The following is a 19,776-nucleotide window of genomic DNA, read 5'->3' on the forward strand; positions in this document are numbered from 1 at the left end:
AGAGTTTCCTGGCTTTCAGTTCCAATCTATATTAGAAATGTATTCAGTTGTGTGTGTGTAACTGTGTGTCTGTCCTCTTATTAAAGCATGCCGTTCGGGCCCAGTAGTGGGGATTACCATGGCTTTGTTGAAGGGGTTTAAAGGAAGGGTCAAAGTGCACCCACTTAATATGGGCCCCAAAGGGCCTCATGGGTAATTGCCAGTGCCTAATAAACTTCTAGAGACCCACTTTTCGTTCAGATCTGGTGAATTTGAGGGGTAGAATGGGAAAGATCGCAAGCCCCTGGAGCCATGATCTCAGAATGGTGTGTGACAGGTCATCACGGCAGCCCTTTAACCCTGCTGCATGGTAATTCAGACCTGGGGTGTAGCAAACTGTCCTATTTCCATCTACTCTGCGTGACGGGACAGGTTCCTGAACAATTTGGTCCGGGTTTTAGAATCTGCTGCGAATAGTGATTGAGGAAAATGTCAGCAGCAGGTACCGATAAGGTCAGGGGTGTGGTTAAGCATATCCTTTCAGGAGTGGATGGGCCAATGGGATTTGGAATGCTCGAAATGCTCGGTGGCTAAGTAATTGGGCTCCAGGATATGAGTCCGACTGCAGCCATAAGCGGTAATTTCATCCCTCTAAGAGACACAGATAAAAAAGACGGCAACATTATGATTCAGGAGCTGACAATGAATCGTGTACACCTGCATTTTATCAGGGCAGAGGCTAGAACTGGCTCTGTTAGCTAATGAGGAAATGAAAAATATCCTTTTCGCTGCTTAAACACTGACGTGCCCGTCTCCCATGACCTTGATTACCAACAAAACGGGCAGATTTATCTCCTCGCGCACACACACCCCCTTACTCTCTTTCAGGAAGGACACAACGCTATCTTGACAAGAAGAGAAATGAGCCTTTGGGGCGTAGAGCCTGACACTGAGATACAATGCATTTTCCACACAAGGCCAGGTATTTGAGATAAAGAAATGTCCTTAGAAGTCTTGGGTGTAAGTGAGTTCATATGGATGGATGGACGGATAGATATATAGATGGTGATAATAATGTTAATATCCTGGGGCATTGTTGGTCTGCCAGTGATGTCTTTAGGGGAGGTTGTGCTATTAATCAGATGGGGCGGTGACCCTCCCCTGCTGGCCTGTGACATTATAGCGACATTGGTGCTGTCTCTTCAGTGACACGGACACACACGCACACCCCGTTGTGTGCATGTCCTCCCATCATGTATAAAGACATGCATGCCATCATAACATACACACACACACATGTTCTGTACATGTTCCACAATCTATCAGTATTGATATATGACAACAGGCCTGGAGGAGACATTTATCTGCAAACAATATCACGTGCAACTCACTTTACATCGACACAAAACCATGCAGATGGGTTGTGGTAAATATTTTTACCGGAAGATATATAAAAAGTTTTATACTTTCATATTGAAGTGTAATAACAAACAATGTATTCTCCTCTGTGGGCTTATTTAGCCCTCAACGCTTAACTTATCCAGTGAGTAGACTTCCTGACAGAGCTTTGAAAACTTGGATTTAATGAAATCTCAAGACAGAACACAACTTCATACAACTCAAGACTACTTTTAAATGGAAAATGCATTGAATCAAATGTATGACTAATAAATCAGCTTTTACAGGGAACTGTGGACATGTCGTGTCTTCTTATTTAGTGTTGTGAACATTTACTGACAAAGTGTCTTTTAAAGGGTATGAGGGTTCATCCAATTCAGTGATCTCACTGCAGAAATATTCCCTAATGGAGACTTAAATGTTCATAATAAATGTTAATGGGTTCACCTTGTGAATGGAACACAATCTCGTAACTGTAGGCTACATATTTGCCAAATTACATTATTATCTAATCGATTCGATAGAGTCCTTATTCTAAACACCGACTCTGAAAGCTGCCCAATTGCAAAAATCAGAGTACTTATACAATAAATGAATTTAAAAGCTTGGTATGGAATGAAAATGCTGCTCCTGTTGATACATTTTATTTCACCCCGAGTGGTGAGAAATGATGACAACGGCATTTGGTTAAATAACAAGATGAGTAGTTATTACATTTTTCCGTTTTAATCTGTCAGTTGAATTGTCTAGGCGATGTTCAACTTTATTTGATAAGATTTAACTGACATAACTCGGACTTTAAAGTTGAAGTAACAGATTTCTCTCGACTCACCTTCACGACAGTCTCAACAGCCCTGCAGATAGCTGTATTCTCAGGAGAGAACTGAGGAAGGACATGAGTTGAATGTCCTAATATTGATACAACTGACTGACAGCTAGATCACTGTAATGCATGCAAGTCAGCCACACTATCCTCAAGCATCAATTAATCATCGACCAATTCCTTGATGTCCAAACCTCACATCTGCCCATAGCTTCAAAGAGAACTTTGTGGAATATTTCAGGGTAGAAATTGGACACCCAAAGTGCTTTTCTGAAAGAGTTGCTGCTTTACTTTGGAAGTTGTAAAGAGAAAGGGAGGATATGCTGTTCAGATCGGTAAGGAAAGGTTTTGTGGGGACGCTCAGGCCAGATAGGATTGCCACGCGGACCCTCTCATTGGTTTATCCCATCCAAAAATCCCAAGAGTGGCTTAGACCAGACTTCTCGCCTGCAGGCCTGCATTCATTTGCCTTCTTCCTGGTAGACTACTGTTGTCAATACATCATTCTAGTCTACAAAACCATCCACCACACCTGTAATCTGAGAGGTCACAGAGCTCTAGAGACTTGAGATAGAAAAATCCCAATGCCTTCAGGTTACAGGCACAGAGTTATTAATTTGGAAGCAAAAGAGGAGGGGGACTCAAAGACAGATCTCTTATGTTTTATGAATAGACCCCAAGAAAGCAACACAGAGGGAGATATTTCCTGGAATTGATATTCTGAGGGGGCTCTTGCAGTTTATATAGGTTTCTATGATTTACTTGTTTAAATGGTCACTTATTTTTTCTTGACTGCATATCCAAGTGCCTTAATGCATGTGCATTTGCCAAGGCTGTGTGTGTGTGTGTGTGTGTGTGTGTCTGTCTGTTTGTAGATCAGATTGAATTATTCATCTGCTTTGTGTGTGACAGCTACGAGAGCCTCCATTATTGATGTGCTGTGATGCCGCACACATTACACTAAGTCACTGAAGATCCTTAGGGACACATGCACATCATGTTAAATTCAGTCTTGTAATGTCAATGTCCCTTCACGCATTGTGTTATTCAGTTCACACAGTAAGAGATGATTGTGATATTTGCAGCATTCATGTTGTTTCTTTTTAGGACCAAATGTCAGAAATGTCTGCCAAAAGAGTTAATATTATAAAATAGTAAAATGTCAGCTGGATGTCAGCAGAACTACATATATCCAAAGCTAGATAGAAGATGGTATCATCGGCAAAGAGGTTTACACTTATTCTTACCATGTCCTTGCATCTTTGCTCTTTTCTCCAGTTCTGAGAGATGACTTCCGTCAGACGCCCAGTGATGTGGTGGTGGCAGCTGGTGAGCCAGCTGTCATGGAGTGTATCCCACCCAGAGGCCACCCTGAGCCCACCATCTCATGGAAGAGAAACAACATCCGGGTCAATGATAGAGATGAGAGGATCACCGTAAGTTGGCCGGTGGTTCAGCAATTCAGTGCAGAAAGTTAATAACCGTTTGTAACAACAGTTTTCATTATTAATTGTTCACGATATGTTTTTTTAATCGTCATCCAAGTCCAGACAGACGCAATGTGCTCAAACTAAAACTTCACAAACAATTCTTATCTTTTGGATCTTAATTGAACTCACTCATAACATAAATACTCACATTGCTGGTAGAAAAAATGTGAACCCTTGAACTCAATCACTTCAATCTGCAGCAAGCTCAGGAGGAATTTTAAGAATATTTATTTTACATAACAGCTTCACCTCAGACATCTGGTGTGAATGACTTTCTGAGCTCATTCCTCAGCATCTCTGACTGCAGCAGGAGGATTTTCTTAGTTTGAAGTCATTTTCTTGTAGATTTACCTTAAAGTTAGTGTCACTGTGCTGCTGCATACCCCAGACAACCACCCTGACATTATCCTGTAAAAATGATAAATTCATTGTTCCCTTCAAGATGATTACACCCAGAGGTTTTCATGTTGGCATTCAGTGCCCTTTTTATGCCACATGTAGTGCTGTGTTTCTTCACAAACAATTCAACCTTAGTCATCAGCCACAGATTATTTTCCCAATAGTCATGTGGAAAGTCAAGGTGTTCTCTCTTAAACTTTCAGCACACTGTGATGTTTGTTTTAGAGAGCAGCATCTTCCCCTGTGGCATTCTGCCATGGACACCAGGCTCCATGCACCATAATTTGCAGATGGTTGACTCATGAACAGAGATGCCAACCCGCTCCAATTATTCCTTTAAGCCTGTAGCTATGACTCTGAGGTTGGTTTTTCCTCACTGATCATTCTGGGTTGTGCATTTGGAGTTATCTTAGCTGAATACACACTTCTAGGATAGCCATTTCCATTATCTGTGAATAGCTAAACTCTTTAAGATGACTTTGTTACCACTTCCAGCTTAATGCCAATCAACAATTCTTGATTGTAATTTGTCTTAGATCTTATTTGGTTAAACATGATTCACATCTGCAGATGCTTCTTTTGAATTGCAAACTTAATTACTTAACTTGATTAATTGGAGTAGCTCTAAACCAGTCAGGTTTCATTGACCCTTCTCTAGAGTCCAGTTAGCTTGTTACAAGGTTATTAACTGAGGGATTCTCATGCTTTTTCCAAACTACACTGCAAATATTTAGTGATGTATTCAGTATGGAACGACACCACAATCCTTTGTGTTATTGGTTGAAATAGTTGTGTTTGCTCCTGATTGTAATGTAGATAAAGATTGATCCTGTTTGAATATAAATTAAAGTATAAATGCAGTTAATTCCAAACGGTTCATCCACTTTTTCTTGCCACTGTGTTGTTTTTGTCATCACACACAATATATGTGTGCAGACACATATATTGATGATGGCACAATATATGCCATTATCAAACAATGAATCGTTGGCACTGCTAACTGTAGTTTACACAAAGCAGAGGAAGGTGTTTCTATAGCGATTGGCCCAAAGCTAGACTCATATACAAACAGTGTAAGAACAAGTGGAGCTATATGTCATGTCACACACTGAAAATGATGGAGTGGCTTCTCTCCTGACTCACGTGCTTCAATATCTTTTTCCCAACCTCTCTCTATTTTTTTCCCCCCCTCCACCACCACCAAATTTCCTTCTCCTCCTCCTCATACCTGTTTATCTCTCTTCCTCTGCCTTTCCCTCCTCCCTCTTCTTTCCATCCCTATGCCCTGCATTTTCAGATCCGCGGTGGCAAGCTGATGATTTCCAACACCAGGAAAAGTGATGCTGGCATGTATGTGTGTGTTGGGACCAACATGGTTGGAGAGAAAGACAGTGATCCTGCAGAACTAGTGGTTTTCGGTGAGTTGTTGTTACTGTATCTCATTAAATGATGTACAACTTGTATATATTGTCTCTTTGATTAAACAAAAACATGCTTCACATGTAAAATTCAAGATCTTCAGATAATAACATATATATATAAAACATATAACATAACATATCTTGTCATCTATGGTAAAAAAATGTACGATGCCTCTTGTAGAAGCTTCTCAAAATACACATATCCTGTTTTCTGCCTTTTCCTGAATTCATTTCTCCTACGCTGCTCTTTCTTCTCTCAGCTGTTGGAACAGAAGATGAATGTTCCCCTCCCAGTTGCCCTTTGCTTTGCTCTCTTGACCTCTCGTCTTCTTTCCTCGTCTCTGAATCTCTGTTTTGCTCTCAGCGGAGCAGCAGCATAAGCCCTCTCAAAGTTTGTATTGATCCCAGGAAACAGATAGAAAATTGATATTTTCTTTGCAGTCCCACCAACCCCCTCATCCTCACCACCACCACCCAGATGCTGTTCCATCTGCACACTGCAGCGCAACAGTAAACCTAAAGCCAGTGTGTAACACTCAATTAATCAATTTATGGTTCCTGAATTCGCTGCTACACTTCCCCTTAAATGTAATATTACTGCCATCTGGGAAATTTGCAAGATAATAGCCATCGCACATCTGCACTAATATTTCTAGGCTATCACAATTTGTTATGATCATGATAATAGTTTCAATTCCTATTTGTTTTTCTGGACAGCCTGTGTGACACCGGTGTATTGATCCTACCACCCATGTAACTGTGCTGCTTCAACAATCATCTTATGATAAATACTGCTGATAATAAGAAGTCAGTAGAGGTGCATCATCAGTTCCTGTGTTGTCCTAGAAAGGGGTTAGATGAGGCTTGGAAAACAGATTTAGACTCAAAGTGAGCTCCAATGCAGTTTGCCACACCATGCCTTGAAGCCAATTCATACTTTTTGTGTTGAATTAATGAATGCTAGAAACTACACCGTAACCTGATGAGTGTACCTCCCTACAACAAGTCTCTCAGTGGTCGGACAAGCACAGGGAACTCACCCCTCTTCTTTGACAATTGTTCAATTGTCGCATGCATAATCTCCTCCAACTTCTTCTCTCTTCTCTGTGTTGCACTCATCTCAGTGAAAGTAACTGCTGTTCTATGTTTATTAGCTCCAACCTCAACATGATTCACTCATATTGTTAGTTTAAAGGAAACACACATTGGCATAGAAACCCTACCTCCAACAGACCATGATACACCAGCTCTCTTTTATCCCCTATCTGTTTTTTTCTTCTCTCATTTGAGATGTCAGGGATCTGATAAATCAATATCTGTGTCTGAATTCAGCCAAGTTGCCACACAAAGGCAATGTTAATTGAATTGCTGAGAGAAGAACAGGAAATCAAACCGCAATTAGGAAGTAGCACCACAAGCAAGTTTTGATCCCCTCCCGTCTCTGTCTTACTCCAGAGAGGCCAATGTTCACCAAACAGCCGGTGAACCAGGTGGTGTTGGCAGATGATACGGTGGACTTCTTCTGCGAGGTGCACGGAGACCCGACTCCGACCGTACGCTGGCGGAGAGAGGAGGGAGAGCTGCCCCGGGGCAGGTAGGATGGAAACAACAGTCTTGTACTCCCTGTTGGTACTGCATGATGCATCAGTCAAGCTTTTTAAAAATAAAACAGCCATCATATAGAGAGCGGCTGTCTTCATGTTAGCAACTAGTCTTAGTTCCCCGATAAGCAAGAAATAAAGTCATCCAATTCTTGATTTGCTCTGTAACCCATATATTTACATATGTAAAGATTTAGACTTATTAAAACAGATCATTGCTCCCATGGAGGTGTAATGATTCATTTAAAAATGTACTTTAATACTGTAAGTCCATTGCTCCTTAATATAAATATGTGCAGTATTATTCCTGAGATTCAAAATACTACAGACAAAATGTTATTGCCAGAATCAAGATGAACGACAGGAAGAAGTGCGTCAAATGTTGAGCAACATATTTGCTTAACAGCTGTCAAACTTTCCATGTGCCTTTAAGATGTTTCTGTGCTTCTTGCACAACCAGAGAGAGGAGTTCTCTCCTGATACTCGCTCATCATTCAGACTAACACTGCGATACTGTGAGAGTTTCGCTCGCTGGATTTGATTGGATGAAACATTAATGATCCCTCGGGGGAAACAGGGGAAAACGTTCCGTTGGTGTCGGCATGATTCAGGTCTGCACAGACACTATGAGTTTCTGACGGAGGCCCGAAGCCATACAGGGCAACGCACTCTGTCTACACGTGCATGAAATATATCACTGTGTTCTGTTGATATCAGTATGACAGTGATCCCCTTTACCAAGCCACATGATAGCGGCAGTGCATAACCTTCCACACTGTAAGAATCTCGCAATTTGTGTGTGCTTTAATGAACCAGGTAACCTTGTAGATTTCATGAAAGTGTGAAACTCACCAGCAGCTCTACGCCAATATATTGCATTTTGTTCTGAATCTTGTGTGTCAATGTCCTTCCAGATTTGAGATCCGCAGTGACAACAGTCTGCGTCTGACGCAGGTGCGAGCTGAGGACGAGGGCACTTACACATGTGTGTCAGAGAACAGTGTGGGCAAGGCCGAGGCGTCGGGCACCTTGCAAGTGCACGGTAAGACAAGCTCCACCTCGCTCACCATACACACAAATACACAAATTCCAGCTTGAGTTCAGTTCAGTCTGTGGGTGAGATGGCAGCTGGAGTGACAGTGCTGCACAGTCATTATGTTAATAATGTGAGAATGAACAAGAAGGGAATGATTGGCAGTGGGTAAACCTAAAAAACAAGTCATCTGATTCAACGTTAAGTGTAGATAATTGAAAAAAATTAAATAAAGAAATTATACAAGATACAGTGAGGGAAAAATATATTTTCTTATAATAGAAAAATCTGCAACTAAGTAAATAGAAAAATGTTATCCTCCTTATTTTTAGAAATACAGGTGAACTGTGACCTGTATTTGAGTGATGCATTAGCTGTATCTTTTGCTTGTGATTAAAAAATAGATTTTGACACAAAATGTATTGAGTACATTTGCCCAGATGGACAGTTTTGCTGTGATTCATCACACAGTGCCCACAGCTCACCTGCCAGCATGCAGTGTCCTTTAATTGTCTTTTTTTGTGATGAATTACAATTGGTTGCTTTTCGTGGAAAATCTCCAAGTGAATATTCTCTGCATTTGCTCAGTCTTTGAAAATACAGGCCTTCAACAGCCGTAAGAGCGTGTTATCGTGAAATGTCCAAAATGTTTAGACTTCTAGATGTTGCCCATTAGAAGACTGACGGACTGGCAACATGCTGTTAGCTCAAACTAGAAAGAAAAAGTGAAAAATGGACTTAAAGTTCCTTTCAAGCTTTGCCTTGTCATCCCTCTGGAGAGAGAGCCAAGATCAAAAAGCATTGAAATTGCATTAGAATAAAGTCCGTCCCTTGAAGAGAGGCACTGAGAAATGAGAAATCTGTCATTTGTGATGATAAAAGAGAATATTTAGAGTTTTACTCTGTGTCAGTTGATTATGTGAGCGGGCCCTCCAGCCTGTACAGATTTTCTGACATCTGACAATACATGTATGCTCACAGCCTATATCTGCGTGCAGGCACTGATAAACAGACTCAGGGTGTTTGTTGGTGCAAGACTAAACACACACTTGCACATGCAAGTCACTTTGCTAATAGAATTGTGTAGCAGATTGAAGAAGTAATTCCCAGCAGCAGCTGCTAGGCAAATGGAAATTGATTGTAAGGTTAGTGCATGCAGGTGCAGCATTAGGGTTAATAGGAATAAAACACACACACACACACACACATACACACAGTGGAGTGACCATGTATCATGGAAAACCACAGATCAATGAAAATACCACCTGTTATCACCTGTAATCCATGTTCAGTTCATCATTCCGCCTCCCTCCCATCCCCCTTTCCTTTCTTTACAGTCCACCTCAGTGTCGGCCTGTCCTCATTCAACCAATTTATGGTCAATTATTATTCATTTAATATAGGACTGGGTGGCTGTGGTGCTGAAGTGTTACTCTTGTCTTGTTCAAATAGTTCATCCAATATCCATCATTCATCATGAGCTCGTCATCTCATTCTCATTCATCTTTCTGTTCCTTTTTTTCTTTTCCACCCCTTTTTCTGCATCACTCTGTCGCAGTCGGCCCATCCAGTAAGTATTCCTTTTCATCCCATCTTTGCATGTGTGTGTGTGAGCGTGTGTGTGCCTGAGAGACAGACTTAACCCACATGACGCAGACACAGACACAGATTTTAAAGGTGCTATACGGACGTTTTGCTGTTGCTATCATCAGAAATGTTGCCAGTTCGGTATTAAACTTCCTTTCTTTACCCGGCACGACAGTGTTAGACTTCAGCACTTTAGCATCAGGAAGAAGTAGTCCTGTTTCAAGGACATATTATAACCTCTCATCTCTAAACACAACAATGGCTGAATCTTTTGGGGCGACTGACCATCACCTCCAAGAAACCATGTTTGGCAACAGAGAAATGTTACATATAGCCTTTAATGCTAGCTATGTAGGAGGCATAACCACCACTACTGCACATTACTGCCTGTTTTAAACAGAGGATTACCATTCAGTATTATTAAGTGCCTCAGGAAACACTGGGAGTAGGCATTTGATTTTCCATAACAGCCTTCCATTTATGTTTTAACTCATCTAGGTGGAGCTTCCATCACTACAAAGAGAAAGCTTCCATTAATACCAAGGATATTTTAATTTAGGTCGCAAACACACTTGAATGCAAAAACAAAAACCTAGTGGAAAGGAAATACAGTGAATAAATCCCTAAATATCACCCACACTGTAAAACAAATGAAAAAAGCATAACAGTGGTGCAGTCATACACTGATTAATCACACATGCTCTGACAATTTAATTTTCTCTCTGCCTCTGTACTGTGAGAAATGGTCGTTTTATGGTGTCTCTTCTCCAGCAGAGACCCCCTTGGCTAACAGAGCGACGTTGTTTGAGTTGTAGCTCAAAGCTGCTTGGGCGTGATATGGTTTCCACATGTGCTGGTCAACTTCTGGTGATAAAAAAAGGCAGCCCAGGATCCTTGTTTCGACTGTTGAGAAATCGAAAAAAGCCACTAAATCAGACCTCTTACCATGAAAGTATTGTTTCTTCTCTGCAGGTTTCTGAGAAGCCGGTGGTCAGACATTTTCTGTTTCTGATGTCCAGCAACAGAGAAAGAGCTTTCTTTGTTTGTATCTCTTTATTGTACATTACTCTGTAACTGGCTTGATGCTTTTAAGGTTGGCAACATTTAACAATCATGTTTTTCACCTCTCAGTCGCTTATCGTGTGCGTAGGCAGGACAAATGAAGTGGAATGAAAACACCAACCCTTTTTTTTTTTTTTGCTGGGACACTGATAGAGGACATCAACAGATTAATGTCTCCTGAAACAAAGAGAATTCTCTCACTTGTTCACACAACATAAAATCAGAAATGCAACCAAAACATCTGGTTTTCACTGTGTACTCAGTGTGACACGAGCAATGGGATATTTTTACACGGTTAGGAGAATATCAAATAAGTGTGAGCTGAAAGTTAAATAACTGAAATTAATGGGCAAAACATGAGTTGAAAAAAAAATGTTTTTGACCCAAAGAAAATGCAGAAATGCAATGCAAGTACACTGGAGGGCCAAAATGAGAAATTTGAACCTTTCCTTTTCATCAGACACAGATTTTTTATGGAACATACAGTTATAACTGGTCATGATTTACATTTGACATTGTTCAGACAAGCAAATTGGGGTCGACAAGGGCGGAACCCAAGGAGGACAATTAAACTGGGGCACACTAATCTCTAATAGCAGGGTGGGGGGGGCTAATGTGCCGATCCCAAAAACTTGGCCCATCTAGGTTGCACTTCCTGTAAATGAAGCCAGTTGCTCCTTTTATTATATTTTTCTTTTAAAGTCTTGTCCCATTTTTCAAATGTCCTGTACACCTTGATGACACAGCAGTCGGCTCAGTGCAAGAGGGATTTAGGACATAGAAGTGCACATGCTTGTTAAAAGATTGTTTGGTTGAGCATTTTTACCCCAAACTCCACTGAAGCACTGACCTATTTGCTTTCAAGTTTACCAGAGTTGTTTCTTTGAGTTGGTGAGCAAGAAAGCAAAACTATTCAGACAAGCACTTCAAATTGGTTTCAGGATTGCTTACTAAGTTTAAAGTACGTAAAGTAATGGTTTAAAGTAATGGTTTAAAGTAATGGTTAAACATGGACTGAACCTGATGGGACTTGATGTGTATTCAGTACACAGAAGGAATATAAGTATTTGTTTTCATACTGTATGTACAGATAGCAGGCAAGATGGACACCCTGGATTTTATGAAATTCCATTTTTTTAAAATTTATTCTCTAGGGAGGTTAGACTGCTTTCTTACCTGAAGGTGCTTTGCCATTATATACAGTGGAGTTTCTATCATTTATTTGCAGTGTATTTAACGCTGCACCAGGGCTTTAATTAATATATTAGACTGAATTCCTAGGCCCAAAGGTCCAACTTTAACTTCAATAACAGCATACATGAATTATGATCCAGCTGTAATACATGCTTAGAAGATAAAATAACCTCCTCAATCATCATTTACAATTGAAACAGTTAAGGGAAATAAAGTGCGTATGGGAGAGGGGGGGTGCAGTATGAGAGGAGGAAGCTGGCGACTCCTGCAGCAGCAGCAGCAGCAGCAGAATGAGAGTGTGTTTACTCAAGCGCAAGTGTGTGAAAAACGCTGTCTGCATCAGCGTGGGACTGTGACAGCTGCCTGTCACATCCAGGCCCCCGAGGAACTCCTGCTGGGACTGTGTGTGTGTATTTGTGTTCCCCTGTCTGTGATAGCTTCAGTATGTTGGTGCAAATCACATGTCAAGTGTGGGGGCTGGGGTGGGGGGTGGCTAGGGCTGTTGTGTTGTAAGCACTTTGTCTGCCTCCGCTGTGCGATTGAGCAGCACGCTGGCTTCGTAGGGCAGCAGTCTCTGATCTGTGTGAGTGGGAGCGCAGCGTGAGTTTGTTGAAATGAGTCGGTTGAAATGTTTGTCTGCTTTAATTTGCTTATAAAGATGATGCTCCTTCCTGAACCTGACCAGAGCAGCATCAGCAGACAGTGACCAGTCAGTGCTATTCCGTCTTTCCTTACCCTGGATTATGTTGTAATTACGATGTATTGCCAACGGTTATGGTCTGCATGAACTCTCCGCACATCCATCCTCCACCCTGACCTCCACATCTTGTATTTTGCCTTGCTGATGGGCTACTCTCTGCATTATCCTGCTGTGCAGAAACACTAGATATAATGATATATAGAATCGCTAATATTCTGTGTAGTCTAAACCCTGGTGTAGAGGCGTAGCAGGCGCTCAACATGACTGACATGGACATATCGTTTAGGAGGAGACCTCACTGCACCACAAGCCAACACATGACAAGCGCGGGCATGAAAGGGAAAGCCATCGTTTCAACGTCACAGTTTGACTGCAGCTTAATGTTGAACTCAATTAAACTCTGATCACCTGAAACTTTATTATAGATGTCGCACCAAATTCAGCTGTGGCCATTTGTCTTCACATCTGTGTATGTTTCTCATCACAGAAGCACACACACAAATATTTAAAGAGACCAAGCACTTCACACTCCAACCAGACTCTCCTCCTTCAGTCTGACAGTCCTTATCATAAAAGCAGTGGAAATTTTACTTACAGTGCTTGTCTATTTTTGCCTCCCTCTTGGCATGTTAGCCGTGTTATGTGTTCTCCAGCTCTGGCAACATCCAGCATATAAAAGAAGGTCTCTGGGCTCCTTCTGAATTCCGATCTCAAGTGTTTCATTCTCTACTTAGACGTTATCAGTTTATCTGCCATCATTTTTACAGACCTGGTTACACATTTCATAACCCTGGAAATAAATGTCCCATTGTGCTTAATAGGCAGATACAGTTTAAACAATAAAAGTTTTCATACCTAAAAACCAGAAGCCCAGAAAACTGAAAGATTGTGTGAGCGACGTGTGCTGTGCAGATAGTGCAGCTTCATGCAGGCGTTGTTTGCAGATTTTTGTCATGTATATTTCAGCGGTTTTGTTACCATCCGTCTCCCTGCTTTCATCCTGCGAAGATGCTAATGTTTCTCACTGCCCTAAATCTAGAGCTCAGTGTTGTGCCGAGTGCACCTATTATTGCTAATTATTTATTACAGCCTCAGGCAACATGTCGGCTTGCCTCCTCAAATCGAACACTGTTATTCTCTAGACAGGGCTGTGCAGCTCAGCAACATGGCATTTTAATAGCCTGAATCTTTCTAGCTGTCACTGTATTTGGGTCAAAGTTATGACGTTGCATCAGGCGCGAGGGGGAAACGCTCAGGTGCTGACAAATTTTTGTCATATGGCTTGTTTCACAGGATGTTGTGATACAGCATATTTTCGCATGTGTGTTCAGTACATGTGTACGTGCACTGGCCTGGAGCTGTATTACATAAGAAGAGAGTATTACACTGCATTTCTTTAACATTTCAGGCCTTGCATCAGCCTTGACAGGAACCCTGTCCTTGAGGTAGCTAGGGATTGATCGCAGGTGTTCGGTGCCTGTGGCCCATATTCTACTCTAAAGTTCACATCCAAACAAGTGGTGCAAGTTTGGGCTCTTTATGTTGCTCAATTTAATTCCATTTGTTTTAATGTTTATACAAGTGACCAAAGTGCACACAGCAATGTGGAAGGCTCAGTGGATGTTTTTGACAAATCTTCTTTACGTAATATACACCATATTTATGTGTATAACCCCACCATGTGCAATCCTTGTTCCAAGCTGGAATTCCATAAATAAAAGTGTAGTTCATCCCTGAAGTACCACTGAGAGGTGCTGGAAGGTTTTGTATTTAGAGATGAAAGAGAAGAGAAATGAACAAGTAAATAAATAAAGAGACAAGATAAGAGAGGTTTAGAAGACTTCTACTGACTGAAAAGACTAAGAGGAGAGAGAGAAAGTACATCTTGAGTTTGATTGAAGTTCTGGATGTATTTTAGGAAAGGTCCAAAACCTTTCAGAGTTAGAAACTGAGGAGTGAATCTTTTTGAGGCTTTCACAGGACACAATGTCCTCCAGGCAAGGAGCATGGGTAGGCAGGGCGGCATCCCTCCATCTTAATAACACAGCACGTCTCGACAAAAGAGAGGTGAGGGATGGCATGCAAGCACTTGATTGCAGTCCTAGAGTTTTTCATTCTCTCCAGTGATGCCAGTGACTAGAGGAGTTGCTTTCAGGTGAAAGTTGAGGGTTTGGGATATGCCCATCTACTCTTCTCCCAGGATAGAGCATGTCCATGACATGTGGACAAGGGAAGCATCACTTATTTTATTATTTACAATGGTCCTGGAATCAGTTTCCTCTGGGATAATAGGGTATCTGTGAAAGAAGAATGTGTTGATACTTGGAAAAAATTGGTGTTTAGTAGAATAACTTTTTTTGTTTTGGCCGCTTTTGTGACCTTCTTGAAATGCAGGATGCAGTAAAAATAGTTGGAAAAGATTGTTGAAAAGGGCTGAAAACAGAAAATAACCATGGAAACCAAAAGGTTTCCTGAACTGTGCCATTATTCTCACAGTTTGCCAGACAACTGGCTTTGACCTTTGGGGTTATTGGACGACTGCCGGTTTGATTCCAGGAAATGACCCTGCCCATCTCAGACAAGGCCCCCTTAGCTGGGACTCAGCCCGCAGCTGACACATGGATCCACTCCTGCTGTGTGAAGAATTGAAGGGGCTCGTGGTGAAAGCAGTCTTTAGGATAAGAAATGGTTGAGTAATTTCCCAAAGGGAGGGGGGTTTAAATTCATGAAATTCAGCGTGCATGCACATCAGAGGTGAGCGATTACAAGACGCAGGCGAGTCAGTGCTGGAGTTTGTGTAATCAGAATGCTCAGTCCCAGACCCTGCACCAGCATTTCATATCAGAGAAAATGTCAGTACTTCACATTCATCTACTTAAAGTTTTTCTGACCTGACCCTCCAACTTATTTATCTTGGATTCCAAGCTGTTTTTCTCCTCAATTGAATTGTAAGTCTCTTAAAAACAGACTGGCCTCCTCTGAGGAAAATAATGTCAGCAAGCACTTCCCGAAGCGTAATTGTTTCAGGTTGACAAATTGAAACAACAACTATGATGTATTTGACCACTGCAGCAGAGTAATGTGTGGGTCAGAGTAATACACCATGACTGGGGTGGTGTTGCTTATTTATTAGATTTATTTTTCTCTCACTAGGTATTTTTCCATTGCAAATCTGTAAAAGAGAAGGCAAACTCTTGCATGTTGAATAACATCTAATTACACTTTACACATTCACATTAAACAGTACTTTTAACAAAGCACAGGCACGTTTGCATCTCTGGGTACAATATAGTGTCATTTTTAAGAGATGTTTCTTTGGTCTGGATTTTGCCTGTGCACGTTCAAATTTCTCATAAGAAAAAAATGCGTAGAGATTTTCCCTATTTATTCAGTTTTCTCTTTGTCCCTCTATTCTGAAGGACACTTCTCCTCTTTCTCTCAGTCTCTCCCAATGCTAATTGAGACTGAGATTGAAAGAGAGGCAGGAGATCAGGTGGGAAGATGAGAAATCAATTAGGACGGTGGAGGGCATCATTATGCATTCACACCCCCTCTCTATGGAGGGAGGCCTGTTACTCACAACAGAATCAATAGAAATCAAAGAAGTGTGTGTGTCTGTGTGTGTCTGCCACACTCACACACAGCGCTAAGGAGTGGCATGTTACAGCAGACAAAAAGTGAGATAGTATTTGCCTAATGCCCTCCATCTGTGTTTATCGTCTAGATCTGATTTGCCCTGTACTTGGGATCAGAACTGTCACCCACAATTCTGGATTTAGGTTTCTTTTGGTTCTGGTTTCTGACCTTTTTGATCGGCTCCATCCCAAATATAGCATATTGATTGTCACGGGCCATAGCTGATCCAATAAGCATCTATAACTGGCTTAAATCAGCCACAGCCAAAGAAACCAAGCACACAGAAGATCTACTTTGTAGCCCTGCGCTCTTTTCAATCAAATGCTTCCAGGTAATAAGGAGCTACGGGAATTCAAATCTAAGCTAGAGCGGCCCATTGTGCACAGTTTGCTTCTGAGTAAACATGAACATTGATAAAATGAGTCTGTTGATGGATTAAAATGTGACTGTGGGGATAGAGTCATAATTGCTGCACAGAGGGAACAATAACACCCATAGTGTTGTTGTTTGTATTTACATGATTCATTAATTGAAGCAACGGAGACGTGAAGAGGTGGAAAAGAAGAATGAAAACACCCGTCTTCACAATAGATGACTTGTTGAATCGGAAACAAGTGAAACAATCCAGCTTTGTTTCTCTTTCCTCACTCATCGCTGCTCCCTCGTCCTCTCGTCTTCTCAGACTGCACAACTTCTTACTTTCTCTTGCCTTTGTTTTAAACTCCGAGGGAAGCAGACAGCATTGTTTTTAACTTTCCGCCCACTTCCCAATATTGGTGCTACTCATGCCCAGGCGATCCTTGTTTTGTGAATGAAGTGATGCACAAGCTAAAGGTTTGTCTCTGACCAAACTTAGCTCGGCATTTGAAAGTTTTGCCACATGGAACTGTCCAGGAGGAAATACATTTAACCCCTGGGTCCAGCTGTTCAAAAAGTGACATCAGAGTGAACTGGATTTGGTTATCTGCTGGTTTTACATTGGAGTGGTTCACCCTCGTCAGGATACAGACTTTTACATTTACCAGGATTACAAAGGGTCTAAATAGAACTACATCTCACAATGTATGTTACTAAACAAGAAATTATCACTTGGTAGTATTTGGTGGGGAATGCTGATTTTAATCTGAAGGGGAAGTTTAAAGTATCGGTTCTGTTGCCCTGCCTTATTTCACTCACAAATAGTAGTTGTTAACGAGTAATCAGTAATCAATGATGCTATTTAGTTTTTTCAGCTTTTTATTTCTCTCAGTAACCTCAAAGCATGACTTGATTAAAGCCTTTTGTATATAAATTAAAAACTAAAGGGGACTGGTACCTTGATAAGTATAATGTCAATCATGACATTTTTTTTGCCTTGACGCTGCGTCACCATTTGCAATTTTGACAAAATATCCCCTGATCGTTTAATCAAGATTAATTGATTTGCGACCCTGAGTTAATACCTAATATGTAACTGAGGGTTGAAAGGCTCTATTGCCTCTAAATACATTTTAAAAAAGTAGATTCACACTTTTTAAACTTGTTCAATGTGTTTCAAGAGTCGCAGCAATCAGAAGAACTCTGATGCCTCACGGAGTGAGAAGCAACAGCACAGATGTGACGTGTGTGTGTGTGTGTGTGTGTGTGTGTGTGTGTGTGTGCAACTTGACTGAGAGAGTTATCACTTATGAGTCACTGTCATCACTGGTGGCCTGTCATGGCTTAATGCCTTTACTCAGTGTCACATGCAGACACACAAACACACACACATTAAGAAGAACATTTATTTCTGCTGTGACATACTCACAATCTCTCTTTGCTCTTTGTTTTGCAGTGTCCCCTCAGATTGTGGTTCGGCCGCGGGACCAGATCACCGCACCAGGTCGCACTGTAACCTTCCTCTGCAGCACCAAGGGAAACCCTCCCCCTGCCGTCTTCTGGCAAAAAGAAGGCAGCCAGGTAAGAAAACCTGTGCGCCATGTATTAGAATCAGTTCTGTAATGAGCACCTTCCATTTCAATAAGAAACGCTGCATGTCTTCCCTCTCATCCATCAGGGTCTCACATTAACTCTCTCATCAGGGATGAAAAATAACATTTCCCAGTTTTGATCCCATGTCTCTCCCTTAATTGGTCATTAATCTAGTGAAACTTGCCGAAGATATGTGAAAAAAATCAATCATATCAGTTCTTATGTTTGTTGGGTGACCTCGAGGATCAGCAATGCAACACAGATAAAAAAATCACTGAGAAATTATTATATTGATCAAAGTAAATGTGTTATAACCCACAGATCTGGTGTGAGCTTGTTTGCTCCCATGTGCAGTAAAGAGAGCCTGCATCCATTCTCACTGTTGTGGTCTTCATCGTCATCCTGTAGTTTAATACCATGGTGATTCAGACGCAAACACATACACACCTCATTTTCCCATCAACCTCACAGGATATTATTCTGTGTGTGTGTGTGCGTGCATGTGTGAAAGGCGAGGGTAAGATAAGCGTTGCAGCCTGTTGGAATGCACTGAAAGGCCTGACGAGGGTGCGTGGGTGCCTGTAGCATGGCTCCCAGGTACAGATTAGTGGGGGAAGAGAGAGATTGGAGGAGGCCTGGAGAATGTGTGGGAGAGGGAGAACAAGAGTGGAGGAGAGAGATAAAGAGGAGAAAGCATGGAGGAGTAGAGGACATATGTGGGTAGTATTTTGGGACTAGCGGCTGCCTTTCAGTGAAATGTACTGTTATATATACTGAAGAAGCAAAGAAGAGATCAAGAATTAAAAACATTTTTTTCATGGCTCGGTGTGAGTTGTTTTCAGGCTGTAGATGAACGAATGTGTCTTCACAGGTTCACAGGTTAGAAACCACTTAGGTAAAACTGCTGCTTTAGTTCCAGTGAACTCAACAGGTAGTTGGACGAGGCTGCCTGAAGGTTTTTGGTTTGCAGTAACATCGATGTACCTTTGAGCAAGGCCCTGACAACTTACCGCCTTATTCAATGAATAACACTCACAGCTGAGGCTCTCCATAGTGCAGATGTAAAGTCAATGATCAGTTACAGGCACCATTCACCATTTGTTCGCCTCATTTATTTATCTTTTTAGTACCTACTGCACACAGAGGACCAATTCTACAAATTATTGTCTGGCTGCAGAAAATCTCAACCATGGGCACTAAAACCAGCACTTGTCTGTAAACAGGGATCCACTCTCTGCTTCTGTTTGTCCTCTCTGCTGCTCTTCCTCCATCCTCTACATCCTGTCTCTATCTTTTGTGCAGCATTTGTTACTGTTACTCTGTAGGTTTTTCAGTATGGTAACATGCATAGACATATGGCGAGAGAGATGATCTTTCAACATTATCCTTAATATTGTGTAAAGCTGCAAAATTCTTTGTGCATGTTATTCAAAGGCTGTCATGTTCAGTCCTGGATTTTTGGAGCTTTAAGTATACGATACAGATTATAATATAAATATAATA

The 19,776-nt window shown here is 41.4% G+C and overlaps 1 protein-coding gene across 7 annotated transcripts in view; it reads left to right on the forward strand.

The window, feature by feature from the left end:
* The window catches only part of robo3 (roundabout, axon guidance receptor, homolog 3 (Drosophila)), a 151,821-nt gene that overhangs the window by 101,955 nt on the left and 30,090 nt on the right, over positions 1–19,776 (forward strand). For 4 of the 7 annotated variants that reach the window (XM_069509950.1, XM_069509946.1, XM_069509947.1 and 1 more), the window contains exons 3-8: positions 3,479–3,636; positions 5,387–5,507; positions 6,966–7,104; positions 8,026–8,153; positions 9,703–9,714; positions 18,137–18,261. In XM_069509950.1, coding sequence (XP_069366051.1) covers positions 3,479–3,636; positions 5,387–5,507; positions 6,966–7,104; positions 8,026–8,153; positions 9,703–9,714; positions 18,137–18,261 — 683 coding nt within the window. The remainder of the gene's footprint in view (positions 1–3,478; positions 3,637–5,386; positions 5,508–6,965; positions 7,105–8,025; positions 8,154–9,702; positions 9,715–18,136; positions 18,262–19,776) is intronic. The other 3 variants (XM_069509948.1, XM_069509949.1, XM_020085902.2) reach the window with 1 other exon arrangement.

Source organism: Paralichthys olivaceus, chromosome 15, assembly GCF_024713975.1.
Source record: "Paralichthys olivaceus isolate ysfri-2021 chromosome 15, ASM2471397v2, whole genome shotgun sequence".
NCBI lineage: Eukaryota > Metazoa > Chordata > Actinopteri > Pleuronectiformes > Paralichthyidae > Paralichthys > Paralichthys olivaceus.